Source organism: Pleurodeles waltl, chromosome 5, assembly GCF_031143425.1.
Source record: "Pleurodeles waltl isolate 20211129_DDA chromosome 5, aPleWal1.hap1.20221129, whole genome shotgun sequence".
NCBI lineage: Eukaryota > Metazoa > Chordata > Amphibia > Caudata > Salamandridae > Pleurodeles > Pleurodeles waltl.
In genome coordinates, this window is record NC_090444.1 from 1,412,830,374 (window position 1) to 1,412,848,220 (window position 17,847).

General features: G+C 42.9%; 1 protein-coding gene across 1 annotated transcript in view; it reads right to left on the minus strand.

The window, feature by feature from the left end:
* The window catches only part of LOC138296506 (CD109 antigen-like), an 827,002-nt gene that overhangs the window by 548,699 nt on the left and 260,456 nt on the right, over positions 1-17,847 (minus strand). Inside the window, exon 7 of the mRNA XM_069235677.1 lies at positions 4,737-4,824. Within this exon, the coding sequence (XP_069091778.1) occupies positions 4,737-4,824 (88 nt within the window). The remainder of the gene's footprint in view (positions 1-4,736; positions 4,825-17,847) is intronic.

Below are 17,847 nucleotides of genomic sequence, written 5' to 3' on the forward strand. Positions count from 1 at the left end.
GTCAGGGTGAACCTTCAATGTCACTAAATTAAACTGTTCCCAACCCCCTGGTAGCTAAAGCACAGAACAGACAGGCCTAACTTAGGTCAATGTGTAACGTATTTATGCAGTAATAAAGTCAAATGTCAAAACAATAAAAATCCCAAACTGAATCAGGAAAATAGAGTAAACTTAATAAACAACACAACTATGACAAAAAATCAATAAGAGAAACCAAAGATATACATTTAGAAAGTGGCAATGATAGCCAAAAGTTATGGTAGACCAGAACCTCAGCAAAATTTGAGGCTGGCTGCAATGAAGTGTGGGTCAATTACAATAACCTGGTTCATTCTGGTCAAAGATTTTACTTTTTAACTAAGTCTGGTAAGTTTCATTCCACCACAGGAGTTCTCTTAAAAAGCCCCCCTGGTACCTCAGGGGTTGCGCTTTGAGAATCATATGGTGTCAGGCAGAGGTTACAACAGGGTCGAGTACAGGTTGAGTTACCACTGGATAGCTGGGACGTTGTAGAGAAGGACTCTTGGAGCTTGTTGTGCCACTGTAGCTATAGCAGGACCTTAGTGTTATGAAAACTGGAGTCTACTTCTTTGTACTGGGTAAACAAAGAAGCAGGTCCAGTCTTTCAGGGCTCCTCTCAGGTCACAAACAGCTGTTCCAGTTCTCTTCTGTTCTTCCTCAGGTCTGAAGTGAGTTCCTAGAGAAGCGGAATGTATGACTGGCACAGCTTTGTGTGTTGGAATGACTCCTGGGCATTACCTCACCAATGGTGTAGCATTTCCTGAGGTCATAATTACTAATTTAGGACATTTTCAAGATGGTCTTTGGTCAGCAAAATGTGGGCTCTCATGGCTGGGAGTAAGTGTGGGAGGGGATTGTACTATGGTAATCTTAGTGTCCTTCCACATTTAACACCAAAATTGAAGCAGATACTGTACCCAAATAATCCAAAGAGAGGGGTCTGGTGGAACAAAAGCAGTGTTTACCAGCAATCAGACACTGGATACATAGGAATGGTACTGTCATCCAATTCATGTTCTTTGAGGATCACTGCCAGCAGAGTTGTCAAGCAGGATTCACACTAAAGCAGGATTTTGCACTGTAATATCAAAAAGGATCCCCACAGCCTCCACTCTTCTGCTGAGCTCAAAGGAATGATCCCTGACCATTCTGATTGACCTGTCAATCACAGAGGTCTAATGTGTGGCTTCTAGGGGGAATTTTATAGTTGTAAGTTAATTCACACCTATGCAAATGCTTATTACTGGCTAGGAGAAGTTAGAGAGCAAATATAAATTACCTTTCAGTAACTCCAGGCAGAGAAAAAAATATTCAAAATCCAACTTGATCATTAAGTTGTATTTTTAGTAACTATTAGAAATAGTTGTTTAATTATTTTCTTCCTAATCCCATTCCCCAGATACAGCATTAGGATTTCAATCTGTATTCTGCTTTTCTACAAAGGTCAGCAAAGCCTGCCACACTGAAAAGTAGTTTTTGGATGCTAGTCACTGTAAGGACACTTTTAACATTACATTTCTACATGTCATACTTTTAAATACCACATACAGCACCTCTGGACTACATAGCAGTGATTTATTAATATTTAAAAGGGAGGGTCTGACCTGTCAAAGGGATTTATTTTGAGAGGTCGAATTTTAATGTTTGAACTGCCACAGTCAGGCTGCAATAATACAACTGAAGCCATGCTTTACACTGTAACTGCAATGAGTGACACACTAGACGTGGCAGCTGCTAATGACTTAACTTGCAGGCCCTGAGTACATTTTGTACCATATACAAAAGACTAATAGGTCAGTTAATTATTCAAGTTAGGAATAGGCCAATACAACAATATTTAAAGGGCGGGCGCAGGCACTTTACCACTGGTTAGAATGGTTAAAGTGAACAGATTTCTAAAGCTAGCAAAAGTATAGGGTGCAACAAAAGGCAGAAAATACAGGGTGACCACGCAGAGAAGGAGGATTTCCTATAATTTCTAATATACCATTTTATGTTCTTTGTAGAAAAATGTTAGCTGATAATTCTTATGTCTTGAGCTATTATCGAAAATAAAATTATTTTTCTCCAAACAAATACTGATTTCTAGAATTTCCTTCTTTTAATTCATATTTATATTCCACCTAATTCAAATTTTCTATTTTGAGCTTACCATTATTTAATTCCAAAGACTGTTTTGATGTTCTTTCGCAGTTCTCTGACAGTGCTAAGCCCTCATCCACTATATTTCATGTGTGTAAACAATACATTTCTTTTCCTCTAGGTTTCAGTTCTCTGGTGACCCATCTCTGGTGACACATGGGAAATACTTTGAAAATCATCATTTTCAAATCACCTATATCATGGGTCACTTTAAGGGGTAGCAGTATGGGATTCGTAAAATCTGCTCTTAAGGCTTCAACCTTGGGTATTCTAGGGAGGGTGATGTAAAATCTGGTAGAAAGGAAGGGTATTAGAGGAAGCTTGGAGCTATCAGTGGAGAGCAAGTCCCCCAAGAATAAATTTGCAACCCGGTCTACCTCATTGTAGAGCATTCTAAAGCAAATACATGAATCTGTTTTTGTTAGAGCTAATCCATGTACATCTAGCTGTTACATCCTGTCCAAATTATATAAAACAAACACTGTGCACCAAGTGTCAAGCTTTGGGGAAAGGTTAATGATAGCCACTTGAGAGCCCCAACTTCCACTCCCCCAAAAGCTTTCAGGTGATCAAAATGAGGAACAGCCAAAGGCTCAAAATACTTCAAAATGCTTGCAAGGCAGAAGATTTGGATCTTAGCAGAACCAGGAGTGGAGCAGAGCTGCAGTTTGAGCTCACAGGCCTCAGGTAGAGCTTCAGTAAGACCAGGACTGGAGAACAACTGAAGTAAAATCAGGACAGCAGAACTGTAGCTGTCCTAGATAGACTGGAGCAGAGCTGTCAGTGCTACTGTAAGCAGGAGTTTGGACAGACATGGCTGGAGCTAGTGGGGACTACAGTAAAAGCAGGAACTGGAGCTGGAGTGAAGAATCCAACAGGAGAAGCAAGCAGGAGGGGTTCCAACATATTGCTACTCTGATCAGAGGTTCTTTAAATATTGTTTTGGGAAAGGAACCTCCTCAGAGGAAGAAAATGGTCCCTGAATATGACCACCTGAAAGGAAATGGTTGGTCTCAGAAAGGACCATACTGAAATACTATTAGTTTTTGGTGGATTTCTTGAAATGGAGTCTGTTTCAGGTGGTAATCTTGAAATGGATTCTCACTGAAGGAGTTTTGAACTGGAGCTTCCTGCTCAGAGACATCCATTTTGCTTGTCCAGAACTGTAACAGAAGTCTTATTTGTAATTGCAATTCCTACATATCCTCTGGATTCTACCGTAGGGAGATTAGCTGCAGGGCACTTATGTGATAACCACAGGGTTTCAAATGCAAGTTTGTTTCGGATGTTTGGTATCTTCAGTAGTATAAAGACACCTGGCCAGTATTTTAATAGTAAGCTGTGGATAGTTAATGTTATGTTAATTGGTGCAAAGTGTACATTTTAAGTTTCTACATTCAGTCAGTCAACAAATTGCTTCAATGAATCCTTGGTTGCAGTTCAAGCCATAAACAAATCATTGATGCACTATTTTCATGATTTAATTTTATTATTGAAAGGGGTTGACTATGGTAAATTAGCTGTTTCTCGAATTTGGCAACAAAATTGTTTTGTAGATAGGCAGGAAGTTCCAGTCTATGGTGGCTGCCTCCATGTAAATACAAACTGTGCCCAACCTTCTCAGCCACCACTGCTGAGACCATACACATTTCCTGTTACGTATTTGTAGGCTCTTGTTTGTCCTAATCCTAACTCTTTCTCTTGATTCTATATGTAGACCCACCATTAAAGCACTCCATTGGTTTCCTGTTCATGTCAGGTTCTAATTCAAGGTCTTGTACATCCAACCAAAAAGCATACTGAGGCAAAGGTCTGGCATTCATACAGAAACTGGCACCTCCAAACACCCCAACCAGAGCCCTTTGCTCAGTGTCAGCCAATCGGATTGGACAGTGGTCATTGAAGAGGATGTATCAAGGAACATGAGTGGGTGTAGAAGGTCCTATATTTTGGAATGTCCATAACCGGAATTTGAGATCTGAACTAACCTGACTATAGATCAGTAAACTTTCTGAAAACCAACTATTCAAACATGTCTTTAACAGAATTCACCCCAAAACACCTGTCAAACAACAAATAATTTCAGACATTGTTAGCTACCCATCAATCTGTACATAAATGCCCATCATAATTTTGCATACCTTCACACCCTTGTCAAGTGTTCTGAAGTAACTGAAAGGAGACGCTTATGACTCTATAGAATTTCCTAATTAATAATAAATAAATGAAATATTTAGGCTTTCATGCAAGAACAATTTCCACCGCAAAAAGTCCTCCTTGATTTAATGATTTGTGACTCTATGTTGATACATTGAAAATGTCTTTGGTTGAGTAAAATCCTCCCTGTACTACTGTATGATTTGTCAATTGGGATCTGAGGTAGCGTCATGGACCAAGAATGTTTCATGCCTGTCTTTTGCATCAATCAATGTCCCAATCGCCAGCACTATTGCAGTTTAGAATTTTCATCAGGATTGTTGGTTATATTTCTATCCAACACTTTACAAGTCAGTAAAAGCATTAGGCAACCCCAAATAATGAGTCATAGGAAAGAATACAAATGTTTAACTTACTTGGCAGTTATTACGCCTGTTAGGTTATTCGTTCTTGGTACAATATGGACAGACGGCATTTCTACAGTAACCTCAAATTGTGGCAAAACTAGACGAAAATAAAACACAGACATTTTAAATTAGTCAATTCCACATCAGAGATGTGTTACTCTAAATATGTGAAGTGGAATGACTACAAGTATAAAACAAAACTGAAAAATACTACATAAACTCACATTTAACAGAAATTAACACAAGGTCATTTTCACAAATAATCAAAACTTACTGAGGAGTGACAGCTAAAGGAAACACAGGCTAGTGGAGTGTATACTAAATGTGGCACGTACAAACATAACAAGTATTGACAAAGTTTTGTCCATGGATGGTAAGTGTAGGCTCATGTTTCAAATAAAAAAGATTTACTGTCGAGTCTGAAGGTGACATCAGTTACTATATCAATGAAAAGATGTAACACTGTGTCTAAAAATTTAAACTTACTTAATTGTTTTCCAACATTAGCTCACCCTACTTTTCTGCGAAATGACTACTCTGCGAAATGACAAAAACTTAGCGACATTTTTACCTCAGCAGGTATGGCAATTTACCAAATCCTATGGTTACAAATATTGTTAGCAAAACGGAGATGGGAAGAGGGCAAATGTAGTGTTGTTGTGTAGTGGATGAACATCCTTTAGAGCAATACTTCTCCACCTGAACACATTGGCTTCCCTTACTGAGATGTGAACAATCAAAGATGTAGTAAGTCTTGCTAAGGAGGTATTAGGAGCTGTCAGAGGTGTGACAAAGGGCCCTGCACCACCTTCAGTGCAGTGGGGGCCACAAGTAACTAAGGCTCTCACATGGTTATAAAAAAACCTATGCGGCCTATTCTTGTTTGAATTGGCTTGCTTTTTACTTTAGTCATGTAAACTGAACAATCTGTGAGTCCACTATAGGTTCTATAGATTTCACAAGTGTTTGACGACCTGTACCATCTGAGCACAAGGTTACGCAGCCAGGGAATGCACCCATGGTGAAGAGACACTGCTACTCCCACATATGGGTAAAATGCAGGTCAGTAGTAGTCGATCCCAATGTAGGACCATGTGTCTTTGTACTTGAGCCAGTGGTAGATAGATGGCCTACCGGATTACAGTGTAAAATCTCCCTGGTGGCTGGGTGCTTTTCTTTGACCAGGGCCATGTGTGAACTGGATACTATGTGAATTTATATGAAATGATATACATGTATAAAGTGCCCAGTTACCCAAAGGTGTCAAGGTGCTAACAAGCAGAGGAGGACTCCAAAGAAGCAAAGAACATAAATCAAGAAAAGCACCACTAGGTACTCTGCATGTGTATCTTGTATACTAGGTTCTCTGCATGTGTGTGTGTTGTGTGGCAAGCTTAAATGTTGCGTTTTGTGCTTAGACACCATGCAGAGAAAAGGGTATCTTACGCAGTAATTGCCTGAAAAAACATGTGTGCTGATTAAGATTTTGGTGGTAATTACCACCTACAGCCACTGTGACGGCCTCCAGCTTACCACCCCGGTGGCGACCATCCGTCCGCCAGATTATGGGCACTCCCTGACTTTCGCCACAATAAGGGTGGAAATCCAGTAGTCTTCATACTGGCGGACGGTGGTAACCTGGTGCTGGTACCACCAGCACGCCCACAAGTAGAACGCCGCCAGCTGTATTTTGAGGTGAAATACGGCCTGGCGGTGTTCTGCTGACGGGGTGCTTCTGCCAGTAGCTGTGCCCCTTCCCGTTCCCTGCCGGAAAACCTCTTGCCCAAGGTAAGTTGGGCTTCCGACAGGGGAGGGAGGTGTTGAGTGTGTGAGTACGTGTGTGAATGCTTCAAAAGGCCAGGGCACTCGTATGAAATAAGATACGAGTCTGTACAGTTAGGTTCTTGGTCTTTGGAAAATCAGTATATAATCCAAACATCCCATCCCATTTCTCATATCCACACCATTTCTGTCAGTTCTTGCTCCTATCCACTTGGTCTGTCTCCACACCCAACAATATCTTAATAGGTAAAAGTCACCTCACACTCACCTTCCTTTGTTACACATTCATCCATCAGCAATTGTATTGTTTTCACAAGGCACATATTCTATCTCATAATGGAACATCTGTAATTTAGATGCTAGTCTTTACAGCCTGGGTCTCAATTTTTCAACCCGGCTTCAAAATATTGACCAAAGGCTTATGATTAGTACATGTCTTGAATTTCTTACCCCACACATACATTTGAAACTATTCTGCTGCCCACGCAGCTGCAGTTTCTCAATAACCAAGTAATTCCAATCAGTTTGCAGTAAATTCTATGAAGCATATGCTACAATCCAAGATGCACAATTTGTTTTTTGTTACGGAATGGCACCAATCCCATAACTGTTTGCATCTACAGATAATATACATTCCGCCCGGCCTATAAATGGTTTCAAAGAAGGTGCTACAGATATATCTTTCTTGAACTCAGAATGCAGCACACATTGAAAGAGCACAAAATGAGGAGAAATGAAAGCACTTCTCCTCTTTGCATCATGCTAATGCTACCCCTTCGGTGGGGTTAGATTTTGGTGCTGCCTCAGGATTATGAAAACTTGTAAATCTGAGGCAGCATCAAAATGCAATGAGTGATGCTGTGGCAAGCCCACAGCAACACCCACTGCTCCCCCCTTCCACGCAAAGTGCTGCGTGTGAAGGGGCCGTATTTACAACGCCACCTTGTAAATACAGAGCAGGGCACTGCACCATTGGAGCGTTATAAGAAGTGGCGCTCCGGTGGCGCTAGGGGCTCTTAAATAGGCCCCTTTGTTTGTTCACGTGAGCAGCAAAACTTAACATTCTTCTTTAACAAAATCCACAATCGTTCCACTTTGGAAGCATAGTTCTCCACAAAACGTGAATAAAATTCAGTAAGCCCCTGTCCTAGTGAGCCCCAAAAATGAAATCAGCTGTCCTTGTTCCCTGGCTTTGGTGCTTTTACAATAGCTTCAACATTACTAATATTGGGCTGAATTCCTTCCTTAGCGATTACATGCCCGAAATATTCCACTCGCTGTTTTCCATAAACATATTTTCTCAACATTAATGCCAAACCATTATCTTTGAACACCAGCATGATCAATTGCAAGGCACTGTCATGGGAACATTTGTTTCGACTGAAAATTACAATGTTGCCTTGTATTCCTGATAAAATTCTGGTAATTTCCCTTTGGGAAACTGCCGATAAACTTGCAAGCCCAAAAGACAACCTCTTGTACGGATACATGCCTTCAGGTGTTATGAAAGCTGTATGAATTCCTTTCTCACGCAAATCCTGCAATATGGCCTTTAATCTCTCTCTGGAATTTAATGGCACACTTATCAACTTTTGCCTGCTACGCACTACATCACCCAAATACATTTTATGTTTGAACCCTTGTATTCTTCCCAATCGATCACTGAACACACCTGGATATTCATTTTTAAACTCTCATATGCATATTCAGTGTCAAATTGTTTTCCTTTTACCTCTTATGGACAGGAAACACTGGCGGATTGACACATGGATCAATTTTCATCCTGTGCTCAATTATACGTGGCAAACCTAGGATCATGGCACATTTATTAGCTACATAATCTTCCCATAGCAATTTTGGAACCAAATTCAATATCTGCCTACATACTGTAAATTCCCGCATAGGAACCTTCTGCCCTGAATAGCTACCCAAATTAGCATCTGGCTCACATCGCTCCCTGCCAGGCAACAACCTGTCAAACATATTTTTCCCTATGATAGTATATCACGCACAAGAATCCACCATGGTCTCAATGGGTACACTATCTTTTGGTACTACACAACTAGGTAACTTCATAGCCTTCTTACTCCCAGATACTTGTTCATCTTGTACACTCATCGCCACTTCCTGCAAACTTTCCTCCTCATCTGTAACATCTCCACAATTTGATTTACTTTCTTACCCATATTTTTACATAAAATGGCCCCTCTTGCTGCATACCTTGTTCAATGTCGAATGCACTTCAGAATTAGCTAAATAACTAATAGAACTGCTCCTGAAGCACAACAACCCTTTACCAGGTGTACAGCCCCCCTCATTTGTCTTTCCCTCTCCAGCTCGACCTTTACTTTTTGTATCCTTTTCTCCACTAATAGTGTTTACATGAGCAAAGCTGCAACTCGTACTTCTTACCGTTTGTATGCAGATACCGCAATGCTTCTTGCTGCCTCAACTGCCTCCTTCAACGTTATCTCCCCACACAACAATATTTTTTCTTGAATTTTGTTTAGACGTGGTCTTCATACGATTTTGGTCCTCGTACAAAATATGTTTGACGCTAAACCCTTTAAAGCAACAGCAAACTGATCAATAGTTGTGTCTTTCTTCTGTGTCCTCAAATAGAGCTTAAAACGCTCGATGACCACATTCGTTTTCCTGCCAAATCTTTCCTGCATTTGTTTAGTTGAATACTGGTAAACACCAATATCGCCTGCATTCCCCACCGGAGGCAAATATTTGCACTCTCTCAACCCAAGAACCCCCAACCTGTGTTTCAGTAATGACAAATGTCTTTCATCTGAACATTCATCCTCCTCCAGTACTTCCACACATGCTTCAAACTTGTCCAACCATAAATCCCACAGTATGGATGGTTCCTCAGGCTCTGCTAAAAAAAAATGTGGGGGCATTGAATAGTTACCATACTGTGAACAATGTATAGGGAAAGTGGCAATTGAAATTAAGTAGCTCACGATATCACAATTGGCTGTAGTCCACAGAACAATTGACTTAAGAATTACCCATTAGAATTACAGTACACAAAATATTGTAAAATGCACAAAAGAAGTGCCAATACTGTGCCAAAACAACTAAACAGACACACAACCGATGTGCCTGTCACTGACCGCACTGTCTTGCACACAGGTTGCAGGCAGAGTGCCACATGCACACGGGGGCACAAGTCATGCAATTGGCAGACCCTGGGCAAATCACCAGAAATAAAGCCTTACCCACAACTCTACTTAGCCTATATACACCTACTTGCCAGGGGTTACAGAATTAATACCAGTTGTGCACTGATTGGAAATTACTAACTCATGCAGCCGTTAGAAACACTGCATCACCTCATAACCGCAATAGCTTGCGATGCATCCTCAATGCTGCCACTCCGAGTGATGGTCAAAAATGACTGCCGACGTGCACGGCACAATGCAGCAACTGCAACTGGACTCACACCCTCCAATACTCTTGGCCCCTCCACAGCGCAGGAAGAAGAATGGCCACCAACACGCATGTTACTCTGCAACAGTTGCCACTGGACCAGCAACCTCCAGCACTCTTGGCCCCACACGTCTCAAGGGAAAAAGGCCATCGACGTGCACTCACTCAGGGAAAATGGCCCCTGACTTGCACAGCACTCTGCAACAATTGCACCTGGACCTGCAAACTCCAATGTTACTGGCTCTCACTACGCAGGGAAAAAAGAAGGCCAACATGACACGTCACTCCGCAGGCAACAGAGGAAAGATTGCCAACATGCTCACAGGACACTCAATATGGCTGTCACTTCCATAAAGTACTAGACCAGTAACTTTGATGCACAGTACATGTCATGCATCACTAGTCCATTCAGCTGCCGTCCTCTGGATCCCAAACACAGAGGAATAAACAAGAAACAGACATTGGGTCCTCCATGTTTCTACAATTCCAAATCTGCCAGTAGTATGAAGTCGCTGACTCCTGAGAACTTCAGAATGGCTGCCATGATGCGCCATGATTCAACTGGTTTATCTGTACTAGCAGTGCAGCCTGAGAACTGGGTACAAGCGAACTGCGCAGCTAAAAATGACGCTTCAGCTCTTGCAACAGGTATGTGTGGTGCAGAGGAGGAAGAAGCATCCAGAGGCAGACATGAGAAGACAATGCAAAGAGTTAAGGAGGTGATGCTGAACCTGGTGTGGCAGAAAGAAGAAGAGGAACAAGGACCGGACAAGCGGAGCAGAGGGTCTCCAGAGGAGGAAGTCGGGGCACCACTCAAAGAAAGGAGTCCAGGAAGCAGCCATGGCACCGAGGGAGGCTACCGTAAGCACACTTGTCCCAGTGGTCCCCAAGGGGAGGAGGAGGCTGTGGACCCCGACACCATTGTCCAGGTATGGCCGTGGCTCTAAGCAAGTACTGTGGAACAGCAATGGTGTAAAAGGGTGGTGGGCAGCACTCTGGGCCACAAACACAAGTAGTGAAAGTCCTGCTGCATGAATTCAGCCATATTCAACAACGTAGTACACACGGGTAACCTCACATTATTGAAACATTACACTTTGGTGAAGGGATCTAACAGAATAAAACTTGATGGTTTATTGAACTGATTCGTGTGTCCTTTTTCTTCGGGCCCATTTTACTCCTGTGTCTGGGACCCCTGTCTGGGAGGAGGAAACTTATTCAGTTCTGAGGGTAGTAATGAAAAAGAGGGAATGACAAGGACAAAGGAATACAAGAATGAGAAAGAGAAAAGTTCTTATAACAGAACGCATGTGCAACTGTTTATGAGAAATAAATAATAAAAAGCTGTGTGATATTATACCCAGTAAACCAGCATCCCTAGTCTACCTAATAAGAAGGAAGGAAGGGGAAGGGCTTATAAAACCAATAACCCATGGTACAGGACCCCTTCTTTATTACAGTGGTGTCAGAAGTGTGATCAGATTGTGTCTGTTAACATTACACAGCACATCAGTATGGAGGAGATGGAGAAAAAGCTGGCTGAAGTACAGAGACACCTTCAGTTAGTCTTCGAACAACAGGTGCAAGAGGCCAGGAAGGAGAGAGAGAGAGACAGAGACAATGCAAACCACTTTCAAAGAACAAACCACTCTACTGACCACTAATCAGAAAGTACAATATACTGCTATATGATGGCTGGCAAATGTGGTAGCAAGTTCACGGGTACACCCAAATGCAAGGGGGTCAGTGATGCAAAGTTTCAGGTGGGATATGACCCAGACTGTTTCCTCATTAATTTTGAGAGGGTTGCTACAACTGTTGCCTGTCCACATGATCACTGGGGCCAACATATTGCACCTTAACTTTCCAGCGAGCTACAAGCTGCCTACCATGCAGCTAATTCCACTGGTACTACAGCATATTCTGAAATTAAAAAAGTCATTCTAGAACACCTAGGTTGCAACCCCGAGAACTATAGGACAACGTTTTGCAAAGAAAAAATGACTCAGGGGGACAACCCAATGATGCTATATTACCAGATACGAGATCTGAGAAATAGATCGTGACAGCCAAGCACATCAACGATGGAAGAAGTTACCAAAAAGATGTACCTGAAGCAATATCTGGAGGCCTTTACCCTACCCACCTTGTCATGGGAAAAGCAACATCCCAACCTTACTGTTGCCTCGGCTATTGAACTGGCATGTGCATTCCACCTCTCCCCAGATTTTAGGTCACCAGGCTCCTGTCCCCTAGGGGGAAGCCCCAGGGAACACAGTAGGAATGCCACTAATATTTCTGAAACAAAGGGACCCTCACCCCGAAATATCCAGCTAGGTTCCCACTGTAAGGATCTACTGTGGTCCAAGGGCCCCAGTGATTCCATTGCAGAGAGTGGGGGCATGTCGCTAGACATTGCCCCCAGAAAACAAATACTGGGGAGCCTATGGACATAGGGTATACTCGCCAATCGTGTTCTGTGTGCTGGAACCCCGAACTAGGAAATACAGAATAAAATTTCACATGAATGGCAGGTCGATTGAAGTCCTGTTATATGTGGGAAGCCATTAACCATGGTTAGTTCAGACTATGTCCCTCATACTCAGGTGAAACCAAGGGATTATGTACATGTAGCATGTGTACATGGGAAGATTAGGACCTATCCACTGGCAGAGATCTTTTTAGAGGTGGAAGGAGAGCCCCAGTTGAGAAGGATAGGAGTGGTTCTTGAGCTAGCCAAGGGGGCTATTTTTGGACAGGATTCTACCCCAGTTCTGTCAATATTTAACTAATCTGACTCAGCAATTCACACAGGCCAACTGGTTATAAAAGGCACCTTTTTCACCAAGACCATTGAACCATCCACACCTTGGTTGGCAAAAAGTTGAAAGGAAAAGAGGGAGGAGAAAAGGAAGTACCACCTATCGCCAGATTCTATAAACATATGTCTTCTATCTCCACCAGATGACCTCCCACCTCCCGCCAGGAGTTTTCAAACAACTCAGAGAGAGGATAGCTCTTTAACACATGCCAGGGAATAAGCCATCGACCTTGAGACAGACCAGGTAGGACCTTTCTTTTTATAGAGAAGGGACTGCTATATAGACACAGTACAGCAGGGGGAAAATAACTTAAACAACTGTTGATACCTCAAGCCTTTAAGGTGCTCTATTTTGCCTATATTCAGGGAGAAAGGGGACATTATTGGCAAGAAAACACCCTTAAATTTCTATTAGAGAGGTTTTATTGGCCTGGAGTCTATGAAGGAGTGGCTATGTTCCGTTCCTCCTGTCTCTCATGTCAACTGGTTAATCCTGCTGGAGTAGCCAAGACTCTCTTAAAACCGCTCCCCATCATCAATATACCCTTTAAATGGGTTGGAATGGATCTTTAGGCCTCCTTCCCCATCTGCACGAGGACATCAATGCCTGTTGGTACTGGTGGATTATGCAACTAGGTACCCAGAGGCCATCCCACTATATAGCATGATCATGCCAACTGTGGCACAAGCTATGATCACTTTCCTTTCACAAGTTGGGTTCCCCCAGGAAATATTGACCGATCAGGGCATTCCATTCATGCCTCGCCTTATGTCACAGGTATGCAAGATCCTAGATGTACAATAGATATGAACAGCGGTATGCCACCCCCAAACCAATGAGCTGGTAGAGTGATACAATTGTGCCATTAAAACTATGCTAAAAATAGTTGTTAACCACAATGGGAAGAACTGGGATAAGAAACTCCTGTTGGTATTATAAGCTAGACGAACCCACAACCAAAAAACTACAGGGTTCTCCCCTTTTGAGCTTTTATTTGGGTGGTGACCATATACCCTCTTGGAAATGCTAAGAGAACTGTAGGAAGAAGAAGAAGAGGAGGGTCTCCTGTTGTTGTGATATAGTACTCACCTATAAGAGACACAAAAAAATCTGTGGGAGGAGATGCACCAAAGTCTAACCCAAACTCAGGAGGAACAAAAACTTGCTTATGACCAAGGAACTAAATTGAGGGGCCTTGCTTTAGGGGACAAAGTATTGATCCTGCTCCCTACAACAGAAAATAAATTCCTGGCGACCTTGCAAAGGCCCCTATCAGGTTACAGAGAAAGTCACTCCAGTAACATATAGAGTGGCTCTTCCACACGGAACAGGTGTAGGGCAAATATACCACGTGAATCTTCTTAAAAAGTGGGAGGAGCCTCTGTCCACCCAACAGGTCCTTGCTACCAATGTTAATTTTTATCAACACAGGCACTACGGTAGAGGAGTTGCTGTATCCCCTCTATGTCCAAATAATGAGACCATAAAAATGGGAGAACACCTGACTAGTGGCCTAAGGGCACAGCTAGACACCCTTTTAAGACAATTTCCTGCACTCTTGTTGGGAATTCCAGGTTGGACAACACTGGTTATCCTTAACATAGTGACCAAAGGTACCAGGGTTGTTTATCAAAAGCCATACCAGAGGCAAGATGGAAAAAGAAGGTACAGGTGATGCAAGATGCAGGGATAATAGAGTCATCCTGTACTGAACTGTGTTCCCTGGTAGTTCTTGATCCAAAACCAGATGGTAGCCTGAGATTTTGTGTTGACTTTCACCAGGTGAATGCTATTTCTTGGTTTCAAACATACCTCATGCCCCGGGTACACAAAGAAATAAAGAAAGTGGGAAAGTCCAAAGTAATGTCTGCACTAGACTTAACTAAGGGGTGTTGTCAAATGCCCCTCAGTGTTGAAGGAAACAACAGCATTTGCTACCCCCTTTGGTCTCTATCAATTCTGTGTGTTGTCATTTGGTCTCCATGGAGTCCTGCTATGTTTCAACGGTTAACAGACAGCCTCTTCAAAGAACACCCTGAGTATACAGAGGCCTACTGTAATGAAAATAGATGTTTTTGACCACTGACTTAGGGGGTCATTCCGACCCTGGCGGTCCATGACCGCGAGGGCCGGGGACCGCGGAAGCACCGCCAACAGGCTGGCGGTGCTTCCTGGGCCATTCTGACCGCAGCGGTAAAGCCGCGGTCAGAAAAGGGCAACCGGCGGTTTCCCGCCGGTTTACCCCTGGCCCAGGGAATCCTCCATGGCGGCGCTGCTTGCAGTGCCGCCATGGGGATTCCGACCCCCTTCTCGCCATCCTGTTCCTGGCGGTTTTTACCGCCAGGTACAGGATGGCGGGAACGGGTGTCGTGGGCCCCCTAACAGGGCCCCATAAAGATTTTCAGTGTCTGCTTTGCAGACACTGAAAATCGCGACGGGTGCCACTGCACCCGTCGCACCCCTACAACTCCGCCGGCTCCATTCGGAGCCGGCTTCATTGTTGAAGGGGGTTTCCCGCTGGGCGGCCTTCTGGTGGTCGCCCGCCGGCCCAGCGGGAAAGCCAGATTGGCCGCCGCGGTCTTTTGACCGCGGTGCGGTCATTCGGCGGTTCCCTCCAGGCGGGCGGCTCCTGCCGCCCGCCGGCGTCAGAATGACCCCCTTAGTGTTCACCACTTTGCATATTAGTTGTTCAGTGTTCACCAGCTGCAGATTACATTAGACATTGCAGTTGAGACATTGCAGTTGAGCTGTGTGTTTCCACATGGTAAACTAAGCTTGTTTCTTCGTATTTCTCCGTACTTTCTCTTACCGAACACAATAGCATGATAAGAAAGTACATATTCTTTTTTTTTCTTCAGTGCAGGGAACAGTTCGGCCTTGGAAGGAGAGCCTTGAAAGGTTGGCCAATTTTCAATTCTTCCAATTCTGACCTACAGTAGCCAGCATGTTTGAATATTTCCATCTGAGAGGGGAGGGCCTTTCAGAAGGCTCTTTCCATGGTTGTTTAAACTATAAAAGAGGTGGCCCTGCTCAGTAGAGAGGGAATATCCATGACCTCAGTCAGGATTAGACATCGAATGCCTGACACACAAACTTGTCCTGTGAGGGTGGATATCTCTTTCTCGCAGCTGAATGGGGTCATCTTCTTGCTGGCATGAGAAAGATGAAGAGCTTGGCAGGCCCTATGGTGATTAATTTTTACTTTATTCTTTGCTTTACAATTATGCTATAATATAATTACATATGTTTGCTGTGTACATTGCAGTTGAGAATCATTTTGATATATTTTTCTTTCTTTGCTGTGACTATTTATAAACGTGTGCCTTCGAACTACTAATCTCGTTCATTTTTTAGTAACCTCGTGGCCAAATAATAATAAATGTCTTCTTTGAACTAAGAAGTGCACTTCAGAGAATTTTTGTCAGCTCGGTCATCAGTGAAAGCAAAACACCTACTTAGACGATACTGTGGTGTTTAGCCCAGACTAAGACCTATTTTGCCTCATGTAAAGCTGTATTTCTGAGCGTTTTATAAAAATGCTGACCAAGTGAATTAAACTGTGAAATGTCTATTGTATTGTTTAAATGTGCTCATAATGGAAACTTTCCGTGTGAACCGACTGCTAGGAGGTGATGTTCTTGCTAATACAAAATTTTATGCGTAATGTGTGTGAGACTGACTTTCCCAGGACAAGAACAATAGAGATACTGGCTAGAGGAGGAGCTGCAACAATATTGTTACCTGACAAGCCCTATAATGTGGACATCGTAAGATGAACCAATCCACAATATGAGAACGGAGAAATATTAGAATTCATAGATTTGGGATATTACTTTTATTGGACAGAGTGTGAACATATGATTAACTGACCAATAGGAAACTAGGGGATAGTTTAGGTAACTTTAATATAACGACGCTGCAGGGAGAGGAGACAGCCATTCTTGCCTTCATGCGCTCACCCATTCTGAGAGAAGACCGTATTTTCCTGACTGAAAGGTATTGCTTTCTTATGCGTCTTTACTAGAGATGTGCTTAACCTTAAAGCTTAATGACTTTGCCCTTTTTTAATTTCTGATGCTGAAGCCTGATTCTTTGTTGATTGACTGATGTCCTGAGGACAAAGATTGATTCTGCTTTGGTAATCCACCCTGAGGATAGGTATATTCCGAATTGTGATTGTTGGACTTTTGCTTATGCAGGGTCATCCCCAGTCTTTTTCGCCTCCTGCCTCCTATTTTTTTCTGACATGTTGCTGTTGGCTTTTCAACTCTGAGCACTTTACCACTGCTAACCAGTGCTAAAGTGCATATGCTCTCCTGTTTAAATTGTATGTAAGTGGTTCATCCATGATTGGCATATTTGAATTACTAGTAAGTCCCTAGTAATGTGCACTAGAGGTGCCAGGGCCTGTAAATCAAATGCTACTAGTGGGCCTGCAGCACTGGTTGTGCCACCCACATAAGTAGCTCTGTAATCATGTCTCAGACCTGCCCCTGCAGTGTCTGTATGTGTATTTTTACACTGTAAATTCGACTTGGCAAGTGTACCCACTTGCCAGGCCTAAACCTTCCCTTTCCTTACATGTAAGGCACCCCTAAGGTAGGCCCTAGGTAGCCCCAAGGGCAGGGTGCAGTGTATGGATAAGGTAGGACATATAGTAATGTGGTTTATATGTCCTGACAGTGAAATACTGCCAATTTCGTTTTCACTGTTGCAAGGTCTGTCTCTCTCTCATAGGATAATATGGGGGCTACCTTTAAATATGATTAAAGTGTAGATTCCCCTAGAGAGTAGATGGACATGTGGAGTTTGGGATCCCTGAACTCACAATTTAAAAATACATCTTTTAGTAAAGTTGATTTTAAGATTGTGCGTTTGGAAATGCCACTTTTAGAAAGTGAGCATTTTCTTGCTTAAACCATTCTGTGACTCTGCCTGGTTTGTGGATTCCCTGTCTGGGTCAGTTTGACAGTTGGGTTGTTTTTCACCTCACACCAGACAGTGACACAAAGGGAGCTGGGGTGTGATCTGCATTTCCTGATTAGCCATCTCTGCTAGGAGGGAGGGGTGGAGTG